The sequence below is a fragment of the Mauremys reevesii genome, linkage group 1, assembly GCF_016161935.1.
Source record: "Mauremys reevesii isolate NIE-2019 linkage group 1, ASM1616193v1, whole genome shotgun sequence".
Classification (NCBI taxonomy): domain Eukaryota; kingdom Metazoa; phylum Chordata; order Testudines; family Geoemydidae; genus Mauremys; species Mauremys reevesii.
In genome coordinates this window covers 127,651,147-127,676,944 of record NC_052623.1, presented here as the reverse complement: position 1 = coordinate 127,676,944, position 25,798 = coordinate 127,651,147, and the positions used below count along the sequence as shown (strand labels likewise).

At 42.7% G+C, this 25,798-nt stretch overlaps 1 protein-coding gene across 1 annotated transcript; it reads left to right on the top strand.

Moving 5' to 3' along the window:
• Positions 1-1,822: 1,822 nt before the first annotated feature.
• CRLF2 (cytokine receptor like factor 2) lies at positions 1,823-25,760 on the top strand. The gene is made up of 9 exons (XM_039522070.1): positions 1,823-1,909; positions 2,852-3,043; positions 10,488-10,599; positions 13,436-13,611; positions 14,924-15,063; positions 16,565-16,724; positions 19,520-19,631; positions 23,564-23,648; positions 25,117-25,760. Exons 2-9 carry the CDS (start codon positions 2,968-2,970, stop codon positions 25,372-25,374), a joined length of 1,119 nt encoding a protein of 372 aa, XP_039378004.1. The 5' UTR covers positions 1,823-1,909; positions 2,852-2,967; the 3' UTR covers positions 25,375-25,760.
• The last annotated feature ends 38 nt before the right edge of the window (positions 25,761-25,798 follow it).

The following is a 25,798-nucleotide window of genomic DNA, read 5'->3' as shown; positions in this document are numbered from 1 at the left end:
GTGTGTGCCTAGAATTGGACACAGTACCCCAGCTGTGGCCTCATCACTACTGAGCAGAGCAGAACAAATACCTCCTGTGACTTACATATGACACTCCTATTAATACACAGCAGAATGGCATTTGCCCCTTTTGAAATGACATCGCATGGTTGATGAACAGATGTAAGTCTGAGCCCTTCCACCGATGGCTTGAATCTGAATGTTGCCATTCTGCCCTTCTTCCAATGCACAATATTCATTTACAGTCATGGATTACTCCCATGGCTGGGCTGCAATGCAGGATTTACAGGGTCAAATTCTATGGCCTGTGCTATACAGGAGAACAGATTAGCTGGCCATAAGGGTCCCCTCTGAACTTAAAATGTGTGAAGGTGTACTAACTCCTATTGTTTCCTCATTGTGCTCTGCCTGGGCTGACTAACACCGACCATACTCCTTAGTTCCTCTCTGTCTGAGCGCACAGAAATATTGTCAAAACAAGTCTTATTCACTTGATACTACCAATGATATCTCCTGCTATCCTGCCTCCATCCACTGCATCTCACCCATGCTTGGACGGGCACAGTCTTTACACATCTCTCAACAAAATGAGAATGCAAAGCTAGCACTGCTAGGGGCACTGTCTGCATCAAAGGTGGTGGGGAATCACTGGGCGTTGGTGAGATGCAGACCATGTATCTGCACCAGGTACACTACACTTTCTTAAGAGATGATTGGAAGCTTCTGGATGTTTTGGGAGCTTCTGGAGACATTGTGTCTATGCCACCTAGAGCTCTCACTCTGCCTGCAATGAGGGGTTGTGCCGTATAGGCAAACTAGAGCCCTCAGGCCACAGAATAGTATACTATTCACAGAATAGTACAAACTGAAGGCCAGACTAGTGCAAATTGGCTCCATTGAGCTAAATTGATTTAAACTGATAAACTCGTTGAGCAGCTGAGCATCAGACCTTACTATTCTCTACTAATGTGTCTTTCTCCACTTCGTACAGCACAGAGCACACTGAGAGTGCTGTGTTGGTAATAAAAATACAGTGCTCTGCACTGCAGACAGGAACAACCAGTGTGAACTTTCCATTTGCATTTCCATCAGCTGTTCCATGGAATGTGTAGCAATGCAAAACAACAAAGAAGAAGAAGACGTTACACATAGGCTATTGTTTATTTGGGTCCCTAGAAGAAGGAACAAGTAAATTGTCTGAGGCAATTTACTTTGCTGAGCTATCTGATGATCAAAGGCCCTTTTCAAACTGAAGATGAGGTAGGAGAATAAAAAGGAGAGGAAGGAAGCTGGTGAGAGCAGCTGCAGATGCTGCAGGATGAGATAGGTGAGCAATTCTGAAAGCAGCTAATCCTGGGTGAAGGACACAATTGCTGGCAGAGGGCCAGGAGTTGCTTATTGGACAAAGATAATTGAACTCAAATGGAATATTTCCACTGACTTAATGAGTGCTGGGTCAGGCCCTAGGAGAGAAGGCACTGCCCTTGCTCTCTGGATGATTCTTTAGCAGCTGTCACCTGGCAGCTTACAACCTTGCTCAGCTCAGCCTCCTTCAGCACCCATGCCTATAAATGATTAACTTGCTCTTGGTCTTTGCTCCCTTTGGGCCTGAGGGAGGCTGTGCTGGAGCTAGGTTAGTTTGGACTCTCCTCTCCATCCTGACATGGGGATAGGTATTTGCGGTGTTAGGCTGGAGCAGAGGCTCCAAACTAACTTGGCTGTGGCACAGTCTCAGGAGCAAAGGGAGCAAAGACCAAGAGGGTGAGAGTGAGTTAATCATTTATACGTTCCCTAACAAAGCCCTAAACCTGAGCTATGGTGGCTGCACTGCAGAACAGATCTCAGGGCTCACAGCATCTTAGTTCATGGACTGAAGATCATTTATCTGTGAAAAAATATATAAAAACAGGTAATTGCCAAGCTAACTGAAACGGTGGTTAACTCTTTCCCTGCTGACTCCTGCAGCATCTCTGTGGAGTCAGTTTGTTTTACGCAGTTGGATTGTCACCTAGGCATGCTCAAGGAGATCCCTTCCTTAGGGTTTGTCTGAGAACCCACTGAAATCAGTGGGAGTCTCTCTGTTGACTTTAAGGGGCTTTGGTTACAGTCCCCAATGGCTTAACATGAGGATTGGTTTCTGAAGTCAGTGTAAGTCCCTGAATGAAGAAAAGGGGAATCTAGTAGCTTTGACTTAAAATATATCCTTTCCAACGTATTTCTTTAGTAATTATGGACTAGTGAGGGGAGTGCTAAAGAACCTATTCCTTGTGTCTTCCTTCCCACCCGGGTCTGGAATAACAGCAGCACCTGACCTCTTTCCTACAGCTGCAGTCCAACTGAGATTTAGCCAATAGAAAGTGTGGCAAGAAAAAAAATCATCTTATGGCCCTTGTACAGCAACCAGGGGACCACTTAGCTGCAGAGGGGAAAACATACTGCATCCTCTTCGGGGCTATAGCAGCTACTGTGCTTCCCCAGAATGTCAGAATATTCTGCCCCCTCTCCTTTGCTTACTCATGGATCCTGCTCTCCCCCTGCTTGTGGAACTGTGGTCAGTAATAGAGCCAGGTAATGGAGTGTGTCATGGTGCACTGAGTCCTGGAGTGCCTTCAGTGCTAAAAATACCTGTGCCCCAAAGCAGAGCAGCGGCTAATAGGCATGATTAAGCCTTATTCTAGTAATTATTATTATTCAATCACTATTATTCTTCTGCCTAACAGTGGTATCACATAATGTGAATAACATAGGCAGACACGTGAAGTGCTGCTGTCCTGTAGTAATATATATTTCATTCATACATTTGTATCTACATGAAAATTAATTTTTTGTTTCCTGTTGTCATTTCCTCTAGTTCCTTCCAGTCTCCGATATTAAGCGGTGAACTCTGGAGGTTAAGATTACTCATGAAGAAATGCTAGCAAGGCTTCCAGTGATAATCTGATCAGAGCCTAATGAAAATTTGCAAGTATGGGGTTAGTCCTTCCAGCCCATGCAGCAATCTTTATCTTGGGCAACCTGGTGGCTTCTCAACCATTTGCACAAAGTAAGTTGAACTTCCAGATATTAATTTTAAAACCTGATGTGCAGATTCACATTATTTATGTGGATGCTTTATTTGCTTCATGTTTTATCCAGTATAATACCCTTTAAAAAAATAAGGCCTGCTTTATCATTGGTGTAACGTCACAATGACTTCAGTGGAGCTACACCAGGCATGAATTTGACCCCTGTTTCTTTACAAATCTATATATCTATAGGGATAGAACAGAAATATTTAAAATGGTTTCTTCCAGTTCACATTAATGGAAGACCTTTGTAAAGTTGTGTTTGAAATAAGGGGAGGGCCTCCTAAAACTCTGAGGAGTGGTACACACTGCCAAAGTTATGAATTATGCTAGCAGGGATCATGTACAAAAATAGAAGTGCAATCTTCTGGCCAGACATTCATATTAAAAACAAGAGATTAAAGTAAGACTTAATTAATATTCTTTCATATTAAACAATATGTGGGAAAATATGCAGCTATCCATTGACCTGTGGATACTGAAAAAGTATATACTTAATTATACATTTCCCAGAGGGAAAAACCTCACTTATTATTATTCCACAGTAACAGAATGGATATTTGGTAACCTGGACATTAGAATATCTGTTTGAGGTTTTAGTTATATTGCATAGTATCATTATTACTCATGCTAAGAAATAAACAAATTGACTCAAAAATCCACAAAGAAAACCCACCCAGCACACATGGGTGATAATTTAACCTTCATTCTTGTTAACACTAAGTTACTGTTTTTCATTTCTGAATTTCATGAAAAAAATCATGGTTTAAGATTCTTCCAACAGTTTATCATTTTCTTTATAAATCTGTTCTATATTATATGATATGTCTGAAACATATCACTTATGGCAACTCAGTGACACAAGGACCAATGTTCCAGTGCTAATTACCTGGTGTAGTTATTTACAAAGTGGATGTAACACTCTACTATTCACACATGTTAGATCCAATTTGTATACGGATAAATGACCTCACAAGATGCAACGCTGTGGAGAATCAGCCTAGTAGGCCTAGGTACTGCAGTGTCTGCTGATCCTACCAATTGTGGGCCACTTCCGCCTGCTATGAAGCCCAGTAGATGTAATAAGGAATACATCTCCCCTAGGCATATGTATTCCTTATTCCTCTTTCTCTCCATCTCACTCCCTCTCATTTTTAAGACAGGGATTCATTTACCTTTTATTCTGAGTCATGGGAGCTCATTTCATGCTTTTCATTGCTTATATTGAGTAGCACTATTTCCTACATGTAGTTCTACTGACTTAGATGAGATTGCTGTCATGGATAAGTAATATTCAGTGCAAGCAGCGGCTGCAGGATCAGTTGCAGGGTATCATTCTCAGGTTGGTTCAATACAGGAGGCTAGGAGCTAATGCATGTGTGGTTACTTATTAGGTTTAATCAGTCTGGGGAAATCAGAAGTGGGGTTTTTTTTGTTCTGTTTTGTTGTTTTGGTGAGACTGCAACGTTCCAGAACAGTTGTGTTCCACTCTGTTATCTTTGTAGATAAGTGTTTTTTGTCTGTTCCATTACATTTCAGTGTTCCTTTTGGTTCAATAATAAAGAAAAACATAACTTGTGGTTCTCAGTTCTGCTGCTTACCTAATTGCTCTGGGTTCTACTTGCATAAATGATTGAGGATGGTGGGCTCAACTAATAGTTACATTTTCTGCTTATTTTTCCTATCAGACGACTTACTGCACATGCAGAGATCACATATTTCATGTATTTATGCTTCGACACACTTTGGTGCATTCAGTGCTCAACTGTGCTGATAAGACCCTGTCTTTGAGGGCCATGTGGTGCACCATCAATCCTGTTGGAGTTCCAGCAAGAATTTTCCCGCAGAGAACAAAAGTAGAGTTCTCCCCAGAGCTGGAAGCGTTTGACCTTGCTGTGGCCCTTCCAGCAGTGCAGCAGGCTCCTGACTGAGTTCTTGGCCATGTCTGCTGGCTGACACAGGGCATGGATCCAGAACAGCTCTTCAGGGCAGGCACTGTCTTTTTGCTGTATGGTTGTACAGCACCTAGCACAATGGGGCCTTGGCTTCCAGCCATGCTACAGTAACAAATAATTATAATGATCATTAATTAATAACCCTGCTTCTTCCCTGTCATTTTGGGTTGTCATGTGACCTCCCTGCCCTTGTGCAACTGTGGGGCAGTGGGCAAAATAGAGGCTACAATTATTATGAAATGAGGCACCAGATTGGCTTGTAAGGATCCTGACTGTGTGGATAATTCAATGTTTGAGACCATCCCACCTATCCTCCTTGCAATCATGAAGCCTATGAAAGGGGGAGAAAATATCCCATTGTATCACTCTACCTTGTTCCCACCCTCACCCCCTAAGTTAAAATTATGTGACTTGACTCCCATGAAAGCCACTTTCCACTGGCAGAAGATGGTTCTCCTTCCAAAAATGCAGTGTCTGCCCATAGAGGACAATAAGCATCCCTGCAGCAAAAGGGGCAGGAAGTGTAGTGCGTAAGAGGGGATTGTCAACATTCGGATAAGCTATGGAAAAGAATCCAAACTACTGGATGCTGATCTGAGTCAACCTTTGAAAATATTATATAATACATTTTCTTTATTTATATTATTATTTGTAAAGATGCACACAGTACTGTCCCAATACTTAAGGAGAGAGCATGGGTCCCGATCAGGGGTGGCTCTATCTTTTTTGCTGCCCCAGGCAAGGCAGGCAGGCTGCCTTCGGCAGTATGCCTGTGGGAGGTCCCCAGTCCTGCAGCTCCGGTGTACCTGCTGCCAAATTGCCACTGAATCCGCGGAACCGGCTGGCCTCCCGCAGGCGCACTGCCGAAGGCTGTCTGTCCAGGGCCAGCTCTACAGTTTTAGCCACCCCAAGCAACGTGTGGAATTGCCGCAGAGGGCGGTGGGGACAGTCCGTGTGCCCTTAGGGCAGCAGGCGCGTTTCCGCGGCAGCAGCAATTTGGTGGCAGCTTCTATGTTTAGCTGTCCACGGCGGCTTCAGCTAAACATAGAAGCTGCCGCCCAATTGCCGCCGCTGCGGAAATGCGCCTGCCGCCCTAAGGGCACACGGACTGTCCCCACCGCCCGCGGCGGCAATTCTGCGTGCTGCTTGAGGGCAAAACAACAGGGACTGCCGCCCCTTGCAGATTGCCACCCCAAGCACCAGCTTGGAATGCTGGGGCCTGGAGCCGGCCCTCTGTCTGACTGCCGCCCTCGCAGGGACTGGAAGGGCACTCCCAGCGGTTTGCCGCCCCAGGCACGCGCTTGGAGCGCTGGTGCCTGAAGCCCCCACTGGTCCAGATCCTCAAAGGTATTTTATTCCCATTAATTTCAGGGGGAGTCTGAGGATCTAGTCCCTGGTCCCTTCTCTGGAACACATATTGTATTGGAGAGGGCTGTGAAATGTGTTTGTAATACTAAATCAAACCAAAAAAGTGCAGAATCTGATGTTCATTTCCTCAACAGCAAAGCATACTTTAATAATCAAATGATTTTAAAAGGTATTTAAAATTATATAAGTCCTCTGTAATTGTGTACATTATTTTAAAATCTCTAACAGGTTATGTCATCACTTACCTCTTATGAAGTTCTTAGAAACCAGAGTACATCAGATTGTTCCTACCTCACCAGATGATTTATTATAACCTCCCACTCTCTTTCTATTAATTAATCACTGTTTATTGTTAATGTATTTACAAGGTGTGCACATCAGTGACCATTTTGCTAGATGTCAAATACAGATGTGAAAATCCCAGAATTCCAGTCCATAATATGCAGCTGGCCTATAGTTATGTGCAGAATAAGGCCGTGATTCTGCAAAGATTCCTGCATGTGGTTAGCTTTACACAATGCACATAGTCCCACTGAAGACAAGAGGACTAAATGTAAAGTTAAGCATATGGGTAAGTCTTTGCAGGCTTGGAATCAAAATGACAGTCTTTAAGGTCAAACAAAAAGCATATAAAACCACAATATAAGGTCTTTATCCAGGGTTAGATTGAGCCTTTAAGGCACAGCCTATACTATAGGATAGTATGGAGCTATCCTCCCACAGGAGAAGAACCAGGAGGCATTCTTTGTGGGAAGCAACTTACTCTGTCCTTTGTGACCAATCATCTCTATTGGCTTTTTCATGGAGGACGAGAACCCCTGGCCCCACCTCGTCCCCATCCCTTTCCAACCCCTCTGGGATGTCAGAAGGAAGTGATCACAGAACCTGGGATTCTGCCTTGTGCTTATGAGGGGTGTGTAAGGGTGGGTAAGGGTGTTCTCTCTAAATAGGCAGAAGCTGACCCTGATTTTCCCTGGCAGCCTTTATTTTCTTTTGAAAAGGACTCCAGAGGAGCCCCGGTGGCTTCGCTGATGTGTCCACTCAGAGTCTGCAGATCTTGGAACAGTACATAGTTCCTGATGAGAGGCCTCTATGGGGTTGGGGGTTTATGGGGGAATTTTCCATTTAGGCTCCCCTTTGCACATGGAAGGGAAAGGCAGAATCTTAATCAAGAGCTTCAGGATTTGGCCTTGAGGAAGTGTTGGTTCAGGGGATTGATAATGGGATTACAGAACCTTTCACCTCTTAGTCACTGATTAGTATGGACAGGAGGTCAGCAGTGATCAAATGCCCTTAGCATATGATGGCTATGAGGTGTTCTAAGTAAAATAAGTTACATTTTCTGATCCCTTTCTCAGTGCACTTGTGTCCACATCCCAAAAATACCCCATCATCACAACTAGCCCTAGAGCTGGCATCCTTGTTGGTAATCTCACCATTGAGACCAAGGATTAAATGCCAAACTGCCATCTTCCACAGGGATTAGTTATTCCTTGTTAAAAGAAATAAATTATAGACTTGTTCAAAAGAACAGGAATTATGGTTTATTTTTTATGAGTATGTTGAGAGGTCCTTGTGATATGTAGGAGGAAACTTCAAGATATGTACGAATAGTCACCACAAATTTGAAGGGGAATTAATACAAAAATGTTCACATCTGGCCACCCACAATATTTCTCAGGTGTATATAAGGAAATTCAGACCAGTACTTCCCCTAAAAAAAGTCCGGTGCTATGTCTCACAGTTCCATAGAACAATAGCTGGCTGAAAGACATTGAAGAAGTAATTCCCCTTGAGAAGGACTCATAGCCAGCAGATAGCATATGAGCTTTAAGGTACTCCAGAGTCATTTTGGATCCTACATATGGCTCCTACATATGGATAGGAACACCTCTTTACTGCCTGCCATTATGTTCACCTATAACTCAGTGCATTCTGACATTGGAAAACTAAATGAGCATTGAATTTGACTTAGCCTTCAAAGTATGTGATTAAACAAGCATGCAATGCAAACATGCACTATTTGTTTTTTATGATTCTAACACATGAAAATTAACAATTCCTACTTGGTTTCTATAATGAAAAATTGTCATAATAATATTAATCAAAATATTTATTTGCCTGCCTCTACAGGATGTTGTGAAGACTAATGAGTTAATGTGTGTAAAGGGACTTCAAGATGTCTAGTGTTCTGTATACACTAATATAAAATATTTCAATTTTTAAAAATTTAATAATATGGGATCTTTATTGAAAAGAAGAGATGTGATGGGAAAATAATGAAAAGAACACAATAAATTTGTTTAATTATTCACAGGTATAATTTATGCCCACTTAAGGCCCTTTCACACGGCCAGAGATGTGTAAAGCGGCCTTTGTGTCAATAAGAATCAGGCCCAATCACCTGTATCCTGCAAGTGGAGAATTGTTCCCTATAGTAATTTTTCTTGTATTATGTGATAACTGGAACCTACAATTTATAAAGCTCATTTTTAGGAGTTTTGTTTCTGATATTCAGCATAAATTTTCTTACTCTTGATTTCATTCCACTACCTATAGTTATGCTTCTTGTATAACTCAGAAGAATTCCTCTGGTTCCTTGATATATGCACCCTTCAAATATTTGTATCTGTTTATCATGTCCGTTAGTCAGGCTCTGAGGAATATACTTTATGTACCACTTTGGTATTCTAATCAAGCCTGAATAACTGGAAGCAGCATTGGCTTTGATCAGATGCCTAGAATCTGAGCGAGAGGGAAGTCTGGTAGAGGGGAGCAGGAGGATGGGAGCGGAAAGAGGATGTGAGGATAGTAAGATGCTCTGAGGTGACCTGGCCATAAGGAGGTAGGTAGAAGTGGCCAGGTCCCATTGGGAGAAACCATAAAATTCCTTTTTAATCCACTGATCCAAATCTGGGACACTAGCCAAACTAATTCAGAAGGAGAGGGATAAAAAATGGCCAAATCAGTGATGCTGCATATACTATATGGAGGCAGTGCCACTTTCTAATGATTCCACTTCAAGCAGGTATTTGAAATATTATTTGGCTGAAGCCAAATATCAGAAAGTTGGCTAGATTTCCTCTGAAGAGCTATTCAGAACTGAATTTCAGTATAGCCCCACAAGCTACCCAAATTCAGATCTGATACTTCTCTCAGACTGCTACCAATCTGCAGTAAATCTATTGAAGACACTGGAGTTACAACTATTCAAAACTGGTGTGAGATAAGAAATCAGGACCATCATTCTTCTTTCCCAAATACTTAATAATTTTTCTTGCTACTCTCTTTTCTTGCTACTCTCTTAATTTTTCTTGCATTCCTCCTAATCTGCTGACATCTTTCTGGTATTGTGCTGCACAGAACAAAATGAAATCTTCCAGGGCGGTTATACTGGAGTTGTATAATGAGGGACTGACATCAACCTGCTCTGCTGTGTGATGTCTCTGCATATGTTTATGGGCTTATTGTGCTGCCACATGGCTTTGCAGACTCATATCTATTGTTGTACACTATTGACTTGTCTACACTTGAAATGCTACAGAAGCACAATTGCAGCACTGCAGCTGCACTGCTGCAGTGCTTCAGGGTAGACATTACCTACACAACCTGGGAGGTTCTCCCATTGGTGTAGGTAATCCACCTCCCTGAGGTGCTGTAACTATGTCAATGGAAGAATTCTTCTGTCAACCTAGTGGTGTCTACACGGGGGGTTAGGTCAGCTTAACTACATCGCTCAGAGGTGTGGATTTTTCACACCCCGAGCAATGCAGCTGGGGCGATCTAATTTTTTAGTGTAGACCAGGCCTAACAGTTCCTAGGTGTAGTTCATTCACTACTGTTCTCCAGGTTTCTCCTTCCAAATGTTTCAGATTATATTTCTGCAGAGGCCTTGTTTTGCACTTTTCCAATATCAATACCATTATTATTTTCCACCCATATTTCTAACCTCTATATGTCCTTTAGTCTTATTTCCCTGCCTTGAATGTGGCTGTGACTGTGGAGTAATTAAATCAGAACTTCTGGTCTCTTAATAAATGTGTGGTCATGTCCTTGATTTCTGGGGTTGAAATTGTTTTGTCTGTCATTGCAATGACAGGTTTGAAAGAAACCATCAATATCACAGCAGTCAATTTCAATGGTGAACGGATGCAGATAATATGGAAAGCTAAAGACTATTTCCCTGACAGGAATGTGACTTTTTTTTACAGGTAAGTATTGGCAGTGGCTATCCTCTTCCCCTTGGCTAATGGCTTTGCCAGGGCCGGCTCCAGACCCCAGCGCGCCAAGCGCTCGCTTGGGGCGGCGTGACGCGGGAGGGCGGCAGGCGCCTCCGGTGGACCTCCCGCAGACGTGCCTGCGGAGGGTCCGCTGGTCCCCCGGCTTCGGTGGAGCATCCGCAGGCATGCCTGTGGGAGGTCCACTGGCGCCGCGGGACCAGCGGACCCTCCGCAGGCACGTCTGCGGGAGGTCCACCGGAGCCGCGGGACTGGCGACCGCCAGAGCGCACCCCACGGTGCACCATCCTGCTTGGGGCGGTGCCTAGAGCCTAGAGCCGCCCCTGGACTTTGCTTAGTGATTCTGAAAGTATATCTACACTGCACTTAAATACCCATGGCCTGTGTCAGCTAACTTGGGCTTGTGGGGGTCTGGCAGCCCATCTACACCACAATTTTACAATCCCGTAGAACCAAGCCCTGCGAGCCTGAATCAGCTGACATGGCCACCTGTGGGTGTTTTAATTGCAACGCAGACCTACCCTTAGGCCTGGTCTACACTAAGGGGGGGGGGTCGAACTAAGGTACGCAAGTTCAGCTACGCGAATAGCGTAGCTGAACTCGAACTACCTTAGTTCGAAGTACTCACCCATCCAGATGCCGCGGGATCGAAGTCCGCGGCTCCCCCGTCGACTCTGCCACTGCCATTCTCAGTGGTGGAGTTCCGGAGTCGACGGGAGGGTGTTCGGAGTTCGATATGTAACCCTTCTGCCAGGCCGAAACAATAGCAGCAAGGGCCGGGTTCAATACATAGGGGTCCCTTCCCTACAACGTAATGCAAACCAGCTCGAGCCCCCACCCAGTGACCTGGGAAAATCTTACACACACCCCTGGGCACCTCGAGGAGGCAATACTTCCCCTCTCGCAAGCACAGACTCTTGGTGTAGCAGAAAAGGTTTAATTACATGAGATAAACACAAGCATTGAATTGGGAAAATACCTCAGCTAGAGTTCATAGATCAAACCGTGAGCAAAGACCCACCCCAGCAAATTGGGCCATGTCCTTCTTTCTGGGCCCTTGAGTCCAGCAACCCCCAAATCACCCACAGTCCCAAAAGTCCCACAATCCAAAAGTCTCTGTCCCGGGTCAGGCAGCCCAGAGTTCAAGAGTCTCTCTGCAGAGGTCCCCCTCCCCAGCCTGGGTAGAAAGGGGCACCTTACGTGGTTCGGGGCCAACTGCCCTGCCTCTCCGTGGGGTTCTGCTTCCACTAGTCGTCCCCGCAACTGCTCAGCTCCGCTTGCTTCGTGGGCTGCTCCACCCATCCCACAGCTGCTCTGCTCTGGTCCACCAGCTGTCCTGTGATCCACTCCAGCCGTCCTCGGAAACTGCTCGGCTCCACTCTGCCAGCTGCTCTGCTCCACAGTATAGCTTCAGGCTCCCCCACTCGTTAGCACAGTACTCAGTGCTCTCAGCTCAGCAATTCCAGCTCTTTAGTGAATTCATCTCTTAGCGATTTCAACACACAGTAGGGGAGCCCAGTGCCAGTGCACTACTGGTCCAAAGTGAATTCAGCTCAGTAACCTGTATCTAGATTCTTAAGGAAATCAAAAATTAACTCTGACATTCCACAGTGGAGAGAGACATAGGTGGAACTGGTGCTTCTGGCTCACACAAGGCGCCTGCACCACCAGGTACAGATACCTGTCCCCAGCCTCTCTCCATTCACTGGGTTTTGGAACCCATGTCCCTTGTCTAGCAAGTGCTATTTAGTTGATAATGAAACCCTTTATCATAAGACAGTTTTGTAGTTCCTCATTTACTTAATCAGGGTGACAATATTTTATTTCTCCTGCCCCAATAACAAAGAAATTGGGGATTCCCACAGCTGTGAAAATAACCATACCAGACTGCTGTGTGTTATGCTAAGTGGGGTTGGCATGCCAATGCAAATAGCTGAAATTCTTTCCACACTCCCCACAATTTACCATCAGATGTTAGGGTAGAGGTCATCCTGACTCTGCTTACAGATATATCGCGTCTAGATTAGACGCAATATATTGAACTCCGAGAAGTCGAACGCTAGCCGCCGACCCGGACGGTAAGTATAGACGTACCCTTAGACATCTCACTCAGTCCAAGTTGTGTTTGAGCTACACCCGCAAATGAAAGAGAAGCTTATATTTGATTCAGATCAATATGCAGACTTGTTCATGTTTGCTCCACACCACAACCCTATTTTCCAAACTAATCATCAGATCTGCTGAATACTTAGCGGCATGCAGGTGGTTACACCCACAGTTTTGTCCATTCTTCTGATGCCCAACCATGTGTCAGAACATTTGGAACCATTTTTCACATACACTCACAGCTTTAGCTGGTGTTTAATTAAGAGCTGTGCCACAATCAGTTGAAGCTGAAAATGGAAATGAAACCTTTATAATTGCTTTGGGTCAATGACAAGTCAGCCAGTAGGAGGTTTATTCAATTGTTAGTGGGTATATGAGACAGCATTTCCAGTAGTATGGTGTAGAAATAGGACATGTCATCAAAGGGTGAATGTCTGACACACTTGTTAAAGCAAACCCTTCCCTTCTTAGATTAAAGAAATCTCACAATCTCAAATTGTAAAGAACAGATGTCTGGAGAGGCAATGGGAATTGGGTACTGGACTCCCCTTCTCCACTTTGAAAATCCCATTTATAAATCTCCCATGCAAATATCATTTGGGAGAAGTATTTTAATAAGCTAAAGTGACAAAAAGCAGCTTACTCATTTCAATAGATAACAAAATAACTGCGTTAACTAATTTTATTTTGTTTTTACTTGTAGATTTGGCACAGCTCTTCAAAACAGAGCTTGGAAGCAATGCCCCAACTATATACTTGACCAAGGTTACAATTCTGGCTGTCTCTTCAAGACAGAGGGACCCACTCTTAACATTTCTTTTAAGGATAAGAATGGAACTGAAGAGCTTTTCTATTATATGCTAAAATCTGATTTCTTTAGTAAGTGAGTGAGTAATGACATTACCAAATTCCTTGGCAATGTTAGTGCCTTCAATGATCTTCTTTTGTACTGAGTCTGAGATGAAGAGAGAGAACTATTTCAGAGTATAAAATATTATCAAGGAAGACGATGAATTAGTTAAGTGTATAAAATATTATCAGGAAGGACAAAATAGAATATTGTTCTCTGTTTGGGTATACTGAGGCGGCTTCTTCAACACTTACTTCCGTAGTCACATTGTCTTCACTGGGGCTACTTGTTTTGAATAAAGGCCCCCAAATTCAGATCGAGATCTGGGTTTTGAACACTCAAAATGGAGGTATGTTTGGATTTTGAAATATTTAGTATAGTTGACTATGTAAAACATGTAAACATACATGTAGCAACAACTGGAAGCCTTGGTTCCATTTTCATAGTGGAGGGGTAAATATATGATATCACAATGCCAAAATGACAACAGGTTACAGTAAGAAAGCACTGAAAGAGTAAGAGAAAGGCATTTCTATTTCTCTTACACTTTTATTGGTTTTATGTATGTAGATGTGTCTTATGGGTTCAACATGTAATGACTATTATTGCAAAGAAATCTACAGAATAGTAGGAACTAATACTAAATAAAATAAAATAAACCAGCTATAGAACATCATTGAGCATGTCTTATAAAGTTAGGACAGCTTCCCAGGAGGAAAGGTAGTTTTATGGCCAAAGCACTGGAGTGGCGTTCAGGAACTCAGGTTTAATTCCCAGCTTTGTCACAAACATCCTGTGAGACATTGGGCAAGTTACTTTGGATCTCTGTGCCTGAGTCTCCCATCCGTAAAACAGAGATAATAGTGCTTCAGACCTCACAGGGGTGTTGTGAAAGTTCAGTAATATTTACCAGGTGCTCAGATACTACAGGAATGGGAATAAAGTAGTTAGATTTCTTTGCAGGTGGGGTGGATCAAAAGAGAGGGTGCACTAATGTACTTTAGGAAGGGGTGTTATGCTCCAACTCTCATGAAGATGCAACTTCCACTGCTAAGAGGTAAACAATCAAATGGTTCAAAATATTGTGTCCATAACAGCTGACCATCTGTACACAATGTGTCAATTTAGAACAGCACAAATGCATGATGCCATGGGTCTGAATTACATTTTGATGCACAGAAAACAGGCCAGCTGGAGAACTGAACCTTTCAGGAGCTTTGAACTGCATAACAGTCTAAAGAATTCCAGGAAGGCTTGTGGGTGGGGGCCGTGGTTTGAAGTGAGATGTAGTGATTCATTTTAAAAGGGTATTGTGTAATTTGTATCTGTTTTTTTCCTCAGTAAAACCCAATCCACCTGAAAACATAACCTTCCATTGGAAAGGAGATAGAGTTACTATAGAATGTAATAAACCAAAGACACCAGCAAGGTGCTTGCAGCTTGAACTTCAGTATAAAAGCAAGTATGACGAAGAATGGCAGGTGAGTAGAGTTTGCAATTTTCACTTAACACAGGAAAGAGACGGGAGTGGCACCTCCACAGAACAGACAGCATAGGTTTTCCCAGCAGGCCCATCCCATCCCATTAACATACACTTGATGGGCTGGCAGCAGAATAAGGACTAGTTTTCACTGCAAAAAAGGTGCATTTTTTTCCTTTGGGGTAATGAACACACCTGTGCTATCCTGAGGTAAATACATGCTGAAGGCCAGACACTTTAATTTAAAGAAAGGTAAAGTTGTCAAGCAAAACAGTCCTATACCTCCTCCAGGGATTGGCCTTGAGGAGTTTACCTCATGGTAAACTAAGTGGCTGGTCTTCACTGTATTTTTACCTCAGGATAGCTCAGAAGTGTTAGTTACCCCCAGTAAAAAACACATCTTTTTTATCAGTGAAGGCAAGCCCTAACATTTGCTAGACTACTGGATATCTAATGTGTGCTGAATGTCAGCATTCCAGTAAATGACCACATTTCAAGGGAGTTACACTTCACTGAATATGCACATGTCAAGAAGACATAGAGGAAAGGCAATATATAAAGAATGGGAGCAGGGAGGGGAGTCATAAGTGGGAAATGAAGATGAAAAAATGGGAGAAAGAAGAAAAACAACAGAGAACAGGAGATGGGAAAGAGACAATGTTCCAGGCATTTTATTTATCTAGAACATAAATACCAGCTTTACATTTCATTTCATGGAATTAATTCTTCCTAGGCTCATAACTAACGTATGTATGCTTTGTGGACCAAAGCTAATTCTGTTTGTTTCACTGTAAATAATTATTGAGGCATAAATGTAACAAAGAACTATATGTTAACTCAATTGTATCATTGTTTAATGGTAGAAATGGGTTGGAACGAGGAAAATCCATCCAAGATCCAGAGCTCCTAAAATTTTTGGGCATGTTCTATTTGTGTTGAAGGGATGCTTGTATTCATTTTGGATAAAATGTGGTTTGCAGAGTGCTTATGCATAGGGAGGCATGCTGTGGCTCACCACCCTAGGAACATTCTAGAGAAGGCCAGGGGGAGGGGGTTGAACACAATATGTGGAATGGAGAACTATGGGCATGGGAGAAACAAATCCATATATGGAAAGGTTAACTCTTATTGGTTAGAGGTTCATGTTATGTAACTTGTTATGTAAGTGCCATGTGCTATACAATAGCAAGGGGAGGGGCTCCTTGCTGGAGGGACTCTGCCTGATTTTCGTACCAGGGGCTCTCCTTTGTGCACATTGAATAAAGCCTTGTTGAATTGAATCACATTGAATCACATCAAATTGAATCGCATCGAATTGAATCGCATCGCATCAAATCGAAGTCCCTTGATTCTACCCAGCATATGACTCATTGGGAACCACAAAATCCCAACAGTGTCAGCCCATTTCTCAGGTTTGTTATTACAATGATATAGTATAATATGGTGAGAAGAAAAATATATGTTGGAACTAATAATTAATGATCAAATATCTTCCTGTCCAGTCTAGAAAATCTGCATGTTGCAAAGTTGAAGAGCAAGGGTTTGATCCTGAAAAGTGCTACTCCTTCCGGGTTAGATTGGAAAGAACACTCGATTGCAATAGAATTCCTTATGCCAGCGAATGGGCAGAGGTAACAGTTTGGAGAAATGGCAGCTTACTTGGTAAATGCTAAGATACATTCATATTCTTAGCTGGAAATACAATCAGAGGAGGGGAGGCTGGGAGACGGGATGTCAGGTGGTGCATCAGGTTAATTCAAAGTAAAGATCTAGTCAACAGTGGAACAACCGAGTCTAAAGCAGCACTGAGAATTCTGGCCTTTGCCCTGAAGTGCATCAATGATTTAAGACAATAACATGGAAGTGGAGAATTTCCCTTGAATCTGTCAAATACTTGGGAAGTGACACAGACAGTTGCTGCCATGTTTCAAGCTCTTCAGTGACTTCTGTGGGGAGGTCATGACATCAAGGTCACTACGAAGTTGTGGATCTACACAACTGTGGTTATACTGACTCTGTTGTATGGCAGTGAAACTTGATCACTGCTCCATATTAAGTGGCAGGACAAGATCAGAAATGAGGATATTTGAAACTGAAACCGACAGCCACTTGGCTTTCTTGGTACAGAGATATTAATAGGATGGAATACCAATGAATTACGAAGCATGTTTATCTAGGAATGCTGCTACACAGCTGACAATCATCTGTTCACCAAAAGCTTTGGTGGCACAATAAATTTGCCAGCAATAGACATAAACTGAATATCTAGCCAGACCACCTAAAGGACCAGGTAGAGATTGATGTGGGTGGTGCTCAATCTGCAAGGAGAATACGTCCCTTTGCAATTTGCCATCATGATGATGGATGGATCAGGTTAATTCATAGCCCTTTCAAACATAATTTGATTCATGAATGCAAATTGGGGTTGGTGGCCTGATCCTTCAATTCATATCTATGTTGCTGTAACTGTCCCAAGCAAGTACTGATTTGGCCAGTAACAAACAGGCTTTGTATTACAGTAGCACCTAGATACCCTAACTGAAATTAGTTTCCAATTGTGCTAGGCCCTGTACAATTTCCCTCTAAAGTGGGAAGTTTGTCACTGCACAATTTCAGAATTACAGTGACACTGATAATTATACACAAAGCTGATTCATGGATTGTTCAAATGTTGTGTGAAATTTTTCAATGACAGAGATAAATAAGGAAAAGATGCTGCCTCTGCCACTGAGATCTCATATGTATGATTTAATGTTTTTGTTCTAGATAATACCTTTTCCTTTCTCCCACAGTTTTATCTACTTTGTCTTGCCAGTCTGTAAGATATATATGCTGCTGAGTTTGATAGAACTCTTCAGGGTTCCTTGCTGCTATTTATTTATTTATTTTGATTTATAAATGCAAAATTCCCATCCATAGCTCTGGGAAATTTAGCTATAGTTCATACATTCAATAATCACTATAATTGAGATAATACAAAGAATGTAGTGCAATATAGTAATAGAATAAAATAGAATACCACAATAACCGCCAATAAAAATAAAATTGAAATACCCAGAGCCAATTAAGACTAAATGCCTTTAACCATCAGCCCATCATTCCCTACATCTTCCGAAAACAGAAGGGCTTTTCAGCATGTCTGGATGATTAACAGATCCAGGTTCTGGCAGGCCAAAGGTGGAAGTATAACCCAGAGCTGAGTGGCCTTCACAGACAATGCCACACCAGCAATCCCATCATGTTTAAAATGAGACACCTCTACCAGTGTAAGCCGAGAGAAGGTGTCTCCCAAGTAGCCACCTCACTTTTAAGGATTTGTAAGTTAAAATCACCACTTTGTATTCCGTCTACAAACAGGCAGAAAGTGCAGCTCACTGATCACTAGTGTTACAGCATCAATAAGCAAGTAACCACCTGCTGCACCAGCTTCAGTGTTTGGTGGTCTCAAGATGCAGCCACATCTCAAGATGCAGCACTCCAGAAAATCATGTCTCTGGCTATGTCTGCCTCTGACCTTTTCTTTTGCACATTCCTCGCCAAGCACAATGAAAAAAATGGCACTCTTGCCAGCAGCTGCTACATGAACATCAAGTAGAAGCTTTGGATCTAAGAAGACCCCTAGTGCCATACTGTGCCTCGTTCTTCTAAATACAGTCTCAAAGACAGACCACATTAAATTACAGGACACTTTTCATCAGCTTTAGTAGGTCTGGATGATCCCTTATCGCTTTGCTGGAAAGCAATACTCGCAATGAGTACCATGAACCAATAGAGAAAGTTGCTGTAGTTACATAAACACAGGCAGTCACTCAGTCCCCACACCTTCAAATCAGATCTCCACAAAGTGCCATTCACTAGGCTTTATAGGAACGTAGTCTCCCAGACCTGCAGAAGAGCTCTGTGTAAGCTGAAAAGCTTGCTTCTGGTTTTGTCTACATTACCACTTTGGTCAGTAAAACGTTTGTTGGCACCCTCCCCTCCCCCGACATAAGTTTCACCGTCAAAAGTGCTGATGTGGTCAGGGTTATGCTGACAGGAGAGGCTGTCCTGCTGACGTAGCTAACACCACTCCTTGGGGGTGGTTTAATTATGCCAGCAGGAGAGCTTATCCTTGGCATAGAGTGGCTACATGGGAGACCTTATAGCAGCAGAACTATAGTGGTACAGCTGTGCTGATGTAAAGTCCGTACTGTAGACATAGCCTCTCTCACCAACAGAAGTTGGTTCAATAAAAGATATTACCTCACCCACCTTGTCTCTCCAACACCACCAGAAGGCATTTCATTGCAAGAGTGAAGGAACTGTGGTTTTCTTTTGCAGAGTTAGATTAGTTTGTCTTGTTTCTTCCTTAACATTGCTGTTTTAAAGTGTTTTAAACATCTGCAATAGGTACATTTATAAATTTACATTTATAGAAACATGACATTTTAAAATATTATTTTTGTGATTACTCCTAGATTCATGTGCTGATGATATAAAGCCTCTGTCATACAATGTAATCCTTTTAATTTCTGTGCTGGCAGTCCTAGTAATACTCCTCATTCAGATTTTTGTGTGCAAATGCCAAAGGTAAGTGTTACTGGTCCCTACTGATATTTGTGTCATGATAATACAACATATGTAAAAAAAAATGCATATTTTGATTCTCTCCCTCTCCCACCATCCAGTGTTGTTTGTCCTCTTAAAGTGCAAATTCTCAAGGGCAGGGATTGCGTGTTCCTTGTGGTTGTGTCCTGTGCCTCACACATTGTAGATGATACTGGAAAACAAAGAATAATTAAATATGCTCCCCAACCTAATAGACTCCCACTGATCTTTATGATGCCATGAAATCATTGCCCAACCAAAGAATCTCTGACACCTTTAGCCTACAGTCTACGGACTGCCGACCCAATCATTCATTCTTTAGTTTCCTGCTGCCATTCCTGTACAGAGCATGTCTCTGGAGTGTCTATAATCAGAGATCCCGACCCTCACCGCCATAGAAGCAGGGAACTCTGCAGCTGCAGACACATACTTTCTACTAGAGGAGCTAAGAACAGAAAGTGAGAATTTCCTTCTATCTGAAGAGTGACAGTTGGAAGGGTGTTGGAGTGGCAGGGTGAGAAAGGCAGGGTAACAAAGAAGAAAGGATGACAAAAGTAAAGAGGAGGAGTGCAAAAGATGTGAAAGGGGAAGATAGGGGAGGTGGTGGTGGAATGGATGAGCAAGAAAAGGATGCAGGTAAAAGATGAAAAGGTGTAAAGGGTGATTACATGGGAGGGCTTCAAATAGTGGTAGAGGAGCAGGGGATAGGAGAGGTGAAGAGAGTGGCAGGCTCCTGATCTGTTTAATTGCCTTAACAAGACTACCCTAACCCTCAGGGATGTTGTGAAGATTCTGTCAGTAGTACCTGGAAAGCACTTCGGGCCCCTTGGATGGAAATAGTATTATTGTAATAATCCTTACTTAAATTACTGCTTGAATGACAAATGTGGGATCAAAGCCCCAAGACATCTGCATTTGCTTTTCTCTTTCTTTTATCAATTGTAAAGATAGTTTAAAAATAGCATCTCCTGGCTGGGGTTTATAAAACATTGGCACTAGATTCTTCCTACCAACTCCCTCACTTGCCTTCCTGCCCCATCCGATCTATTACAAATGAAATGTGAGAAACAAAAACTGAAACTTTGTGGCACCAACCTGCACGTTGGAAGCAACATAATTGTAACAGCTGTGAGCACGCAAAAGAAAATCAATTTTTTGAGCATTCTGTCTTGTTAACAGTCCTTCTGGCTTGCAATTCCGAGGAGAATTTAGGCTGTTTTTTTAGCTACAGTACTAAATATTAAAAGGGTGCATGTGGCAAGAGTGATAGCTATTATGGAACTTGAATGGTGTTTAAAGAAGCTGCAGTTGAGAATATCCATTATTGTTTGTATATTTCTATTGTATAACCATTATGCATGGCGATTAGCAACTTAAATTAAGACAGGCACAATATAAGGGGACAAATATAGGGCAGGGATGTGTGAGGGGAGGGTGGTGAAGAAAAGAAATGTGTGTGTGTGTGTGTGTGTATAACCATAGACTAAAATTCTCCTTGAAGAAGTGTGTTTTGTGAAGTAACTCAGCCTATGTCTACACTGCAATCAAACGTGTGATTTGCAGCTCAGGTAGGCATACTCATGCTAGCTTTAATCTAACTAGGTTGCTAAAAAAATAGCAGTATAGACCCAGCAGCATGGGCTTCAGCACAGGATGTACAAGTCTCCAGAATCCTGAATGTGTACTGGCATTGCTAGCCTCTGGTAGGGTGTGTACTGTGAGGTCTTCACTGCTATTTTAGCTCTACTAGCTAGATTAAAGCTAGCAGGGGTATTTTATTTTGGTCTAGCTCAAATGAGTTAGAAATCAGTTTAAGCTAAACCAAAATAAGCCGCCCTTAACCTCAAATAAAAGCATCCATACAAGGGTTTGCATTGGTTTAGGCAAATTATTTAAAACACTGATATTAAGTTAAATTAGTACAACTTTCTTGTGTTGACAAAGCAGTAGAACAGGAAAGAGTGGAAGCATGGCAGGTGGACCTGGGAAAGGGCCTCTGGGCATGAAGGCTACATGAAAGAAAACATGTTTGTTCTAGTGCAGGGGTTCTCAAACTTGGTTCACGGCTTGTTCAGGGTAAACCCGGTGGGCCGCGAGACACTTTGTTTACCTGAATGTCCACAGGTACGGTCGCTCGCAGCTCCCAGTGGCTGGGAATGGCGAACCGGAGCCACTGGAAGCTGCGAGTGGCCGTATCTGCGGACTCTCAGGTAAACAAAGCATCCTGCGGCCCACCAGGGGCTTACCCTGAACAAGCCATGAACCAAGTTTGGGAACTTCTGTCCTAGTGCAATGGGGTCCTGATCCATAACTGGGGCTCCCAGGCACTACAGTAATACAAATAACGATAATACAGCTAATGGCTACATTTTGGAAGGCTTGACATCTGCCCATTTAATATAAAACAAACCATCTCTTTCCAAACATCAATAGGACTTAAAAATAAAGTAGAGACACTGTCTCTCCCAGCTGAATTTCTGTCAGCCTTCCAACAATGTGTGAGTTGTGAGTTGTGAGTTGTTCAAACCCTTGAAAGCTAAGGGTTTGTCTACATTAGCACTTTTGCTGGTAAAACTTTTGTTGGTCAGGGGGGTGAAAAAACATACCCCTGACTGACATAAGTTTCACCGACAGAAGCTCTCCCACTGACTCCTTGGGGGGTGGTTTAATTATGCTGACAGGAGAGCTCTCTCCTGTAGGCACAGAGCGGCTACACAAGAGACCTTACAGTTGGCAGCTACAGCGATACAGCTGTGCCACTGTAAGGCCTGTAGAGTAGACATAGCCTCAGTCTTTCCCAGAGTAACTATGAAATTCCATACAGTGGCCTTGCAGCACCTCTTGATTTGTACTTGAAGCTTCTCAGATTGCCAAGTGTAGAATCCCGTCTGAACACTGGCTGCCAGGAAGGAGCTACTTTTAATTCCCATGCTATTGCTGGATTTGACTTCAAGATCACACTACTTGGCACTCAATTACTTACCTGATAATGAAGTCAGCTTTAATGGCTGCTGAGGAGCTGGAAGCCAACACCTTAATTCAGGCTTCCAGATATGCCGCACCATGGAACTTCCTTTTCTTGTACTTCCCCAGATTTTTCTTCCTTTCATTTTCAGGGACCACTAGGGTGATTGTGAGGGTGCAGAGGTGACTCTTCCAGTCCTATGAGGCCTACATAGGCCAAGACTAGAGTAGTTTTTTCAGAGGAAATTAAAAGAGAGTTTTTCAGGGCAAAATGTTGTCTGTTCCACTTTATTTATTGCTCCTATGTAGAGCCCAAATTAAATTTTTAAAACCAACTGTTTTTTTCCTATTACTGATAAGTTGACTTTCACTCCTTTGTTTCTCTGTCAACTGCCAGCTTCAGTACTGGACAAGATCAAAGCACCAGTGATTTTGGCATCAGCCTCTGTTGCACTGATGAGCAAAGTCAGCCCATACTTTGTCATACAAAGTCAGCCCAAGATGATGCCAATGTTAAGATTTATGGTTTGCATGTCTGTGCCCATCATTTTAGATCTACAGTACACTTATTACAGCTCTACAAAAGCTGCCAACTGCCAAAACCACAGAATTAGCTTTTTTCCTCTGAAGAATTCCATGCTGTTGTACCACAGTTACATTATTGGAGAGGAGTGTTACTGGAAAGTCCATGGATGTTATAGGCCCAGAATTGCTTCTCCTCTGCACTCTGTTTATGCTACTTTGAATAGCAGAAAAGCAGAAACAGGCCTCAGTTCTGCAGCAGGCATACAACCACTATGACTGGCTCCTACACCACAACTCCAGAAGGGAGGGGATATGTTGTGCTCAGGTAATTCCCTGCCAACTGATAGTTCCTTTGGGACAGTTACCAGCTGGCACAGTTTAGAGCAGCTGAATGCTTACCCTCCTTTGTTTTGTTCTATTTACAGATTTCAGAAGTCAGTCATGCCTGTTATACCTGACCCAAAGCATATATTTTCTGATCTCTTTAATGATCATAATGGAAACTTCCAGGTAAATATCCAAGCACTCTTGAACTTCCTTGGTGAGGTTGCATTCATTCCAACACAACAATCCTACTTTGCACATAATTTAAAAAATGCAGCCTACCTTTGTGGTCTCTTTTGAAGTTTAAACTAAGTGCTCTCTGATCCAAAAGCAGCCTCTCACCCTACTACTTGACCACCTGGTCTTACAGAAGAATGATTATTATTACTTATTTGCACTGTAGTAGCACATAGGGACCCCAATCATAGAAGAGGACTCAATGTACTAAGGACTGTACAAAGACAGTTCTTGCCCAGGGGAGTTTGTAGTGAAAGTAGAAAAGACAGTAAGTGGAGGAACAGCTCAGTGGTATGAGCATTGGCTTGCTAACCCCATGGTTATCAGCTCAGTCCTTGAGGGGGCCATTTAGGAAATCTGGGGCAAAAATCTGTCTGGGGGTTGGTCCTGCTTTGAGCAGCGGATTGGACTAGATGACCTCCTGAGGTCCCTTGTAACCCTCGTATTCTATAATAACTATGAGATAGACAGGGAAAGACTGAAGCAATAGTGGCCAGTATCAAAAGCAGAGATCACAGCCTGCCAAAAAATTGTATAATCTCCTGTCACAAAAAGCCACAAGCCTTTGTCCTTTACAAAACTAACCATGGTTTCCTGGCTTACCACTATTCCCTCCAATCCTTTAGCACACGTCTTGCTGTGAAACAGCAAATCTTCAGACAGCCTGACCGAGGAACGAACTTAGTGTTTGCTTCCCGTTAAGTTGAAATGTATGTAGCTTACATGAAGATCATTTTTATTTGAATACTCTTGAATCTGCCCAACACCTTACCATTTAGACTATGCTATAGCTGAAAGCAGCCTGGCAAAATAATTAGGAATATTCACTATCTGATGCATAATAGCTACTGGGCCACCGTTACAATGGTAATGAAAATGAAAATCAATAATAATGTTTTACTTGTGAGTCAAAAATGTACTTGCCCAAGGTAAGTTTGAAAAGATACAAAATAATAATAATTAATAATACAATGCAAAATAATAATAAAGGGCCTGATCCTTAATCAGGCAAATATCCCACTGAAGTCAATTTGAGTTTTGATTGAGGTAGGACTTGGCTTAAAGAATTTGCAAAACCATGACAAATGGAAGGGGGGGAGAGATGTAATGTATTCATCTAGTGTATTTTGAAGGCACCTATCACTGTAAGTGCTATATAATAATTAAATCCAACATTGAAGGTGTCCTTAGTGGTAATTTTCTTGAAGTTTTCCTTGTTCTTTGTGTGCATTCATGTTTTTTGCTTTTGTCTTATTTCCTGCTTGCCTGCTAGTTCCTTCTTTCCAACATGACATCTCTCAATTGTGTAGGTCCTGGGTTCATGCCATTACTGGAGCAATGGTGAAGGTCACTGTAGCCTGTGCTTGCTTCAAATGAAATTAGGGCATGTGCTGACACCAACATTTCATTCTCCTAGGAATGGATTGACAAAACTGACAATGCAATGGGCCAAACCAAGATGGAATGTGTAGAACATGAGTGCATCATTGAGGAGAGAACTGAGCAGGAAGATGAGAAGGAAGCTAGTGAAAAGCTTTGTGAATTGTCAAACATGAATGAAAGAGATTATCTGAGTTCTGCTCATAACACTTGCCTGCCACCAGCAGCCAGTGATACAGTTTCTTTCAGGAGTTTTAAGTTTTGTATGAATGAAGACAAGTATGTCATCTTATGAAACTATTTAATGCAGTAGGAACATATGGTATCTGGAAAAGGTACACAGGATCCTGATGAGTTTAAAGGAGCATCTAAGTACAGTAAAAAGTTAGGATCAGGCTTGCCTAGCATAACATAGAAAGCTATCCAATCTGGATCTGGATTGCAACTTCCCAGAATTTAGCGACAGCTTATGCAGGCCCATTAGAGAAACAAGAGGGCATGGCAATTCAGGTGTATTTGGTTTTGGGGATCTAGTGCGGGCCCATCTCTATGGCTAAACCGAGCCCCGTCCTGCATGGCGAGCGTTCAAGGAGCCCTTCTCACTCACTGCACAACTTTTAAGAGCTGGGCACAAACACAGTCCTTGCTCTGAGAGCAGGGCCGCCCAGAGGGGGGGGCAAAGGGGGCAATTTGCCCCGGGCCCCGGGCTCCGCAGGGGC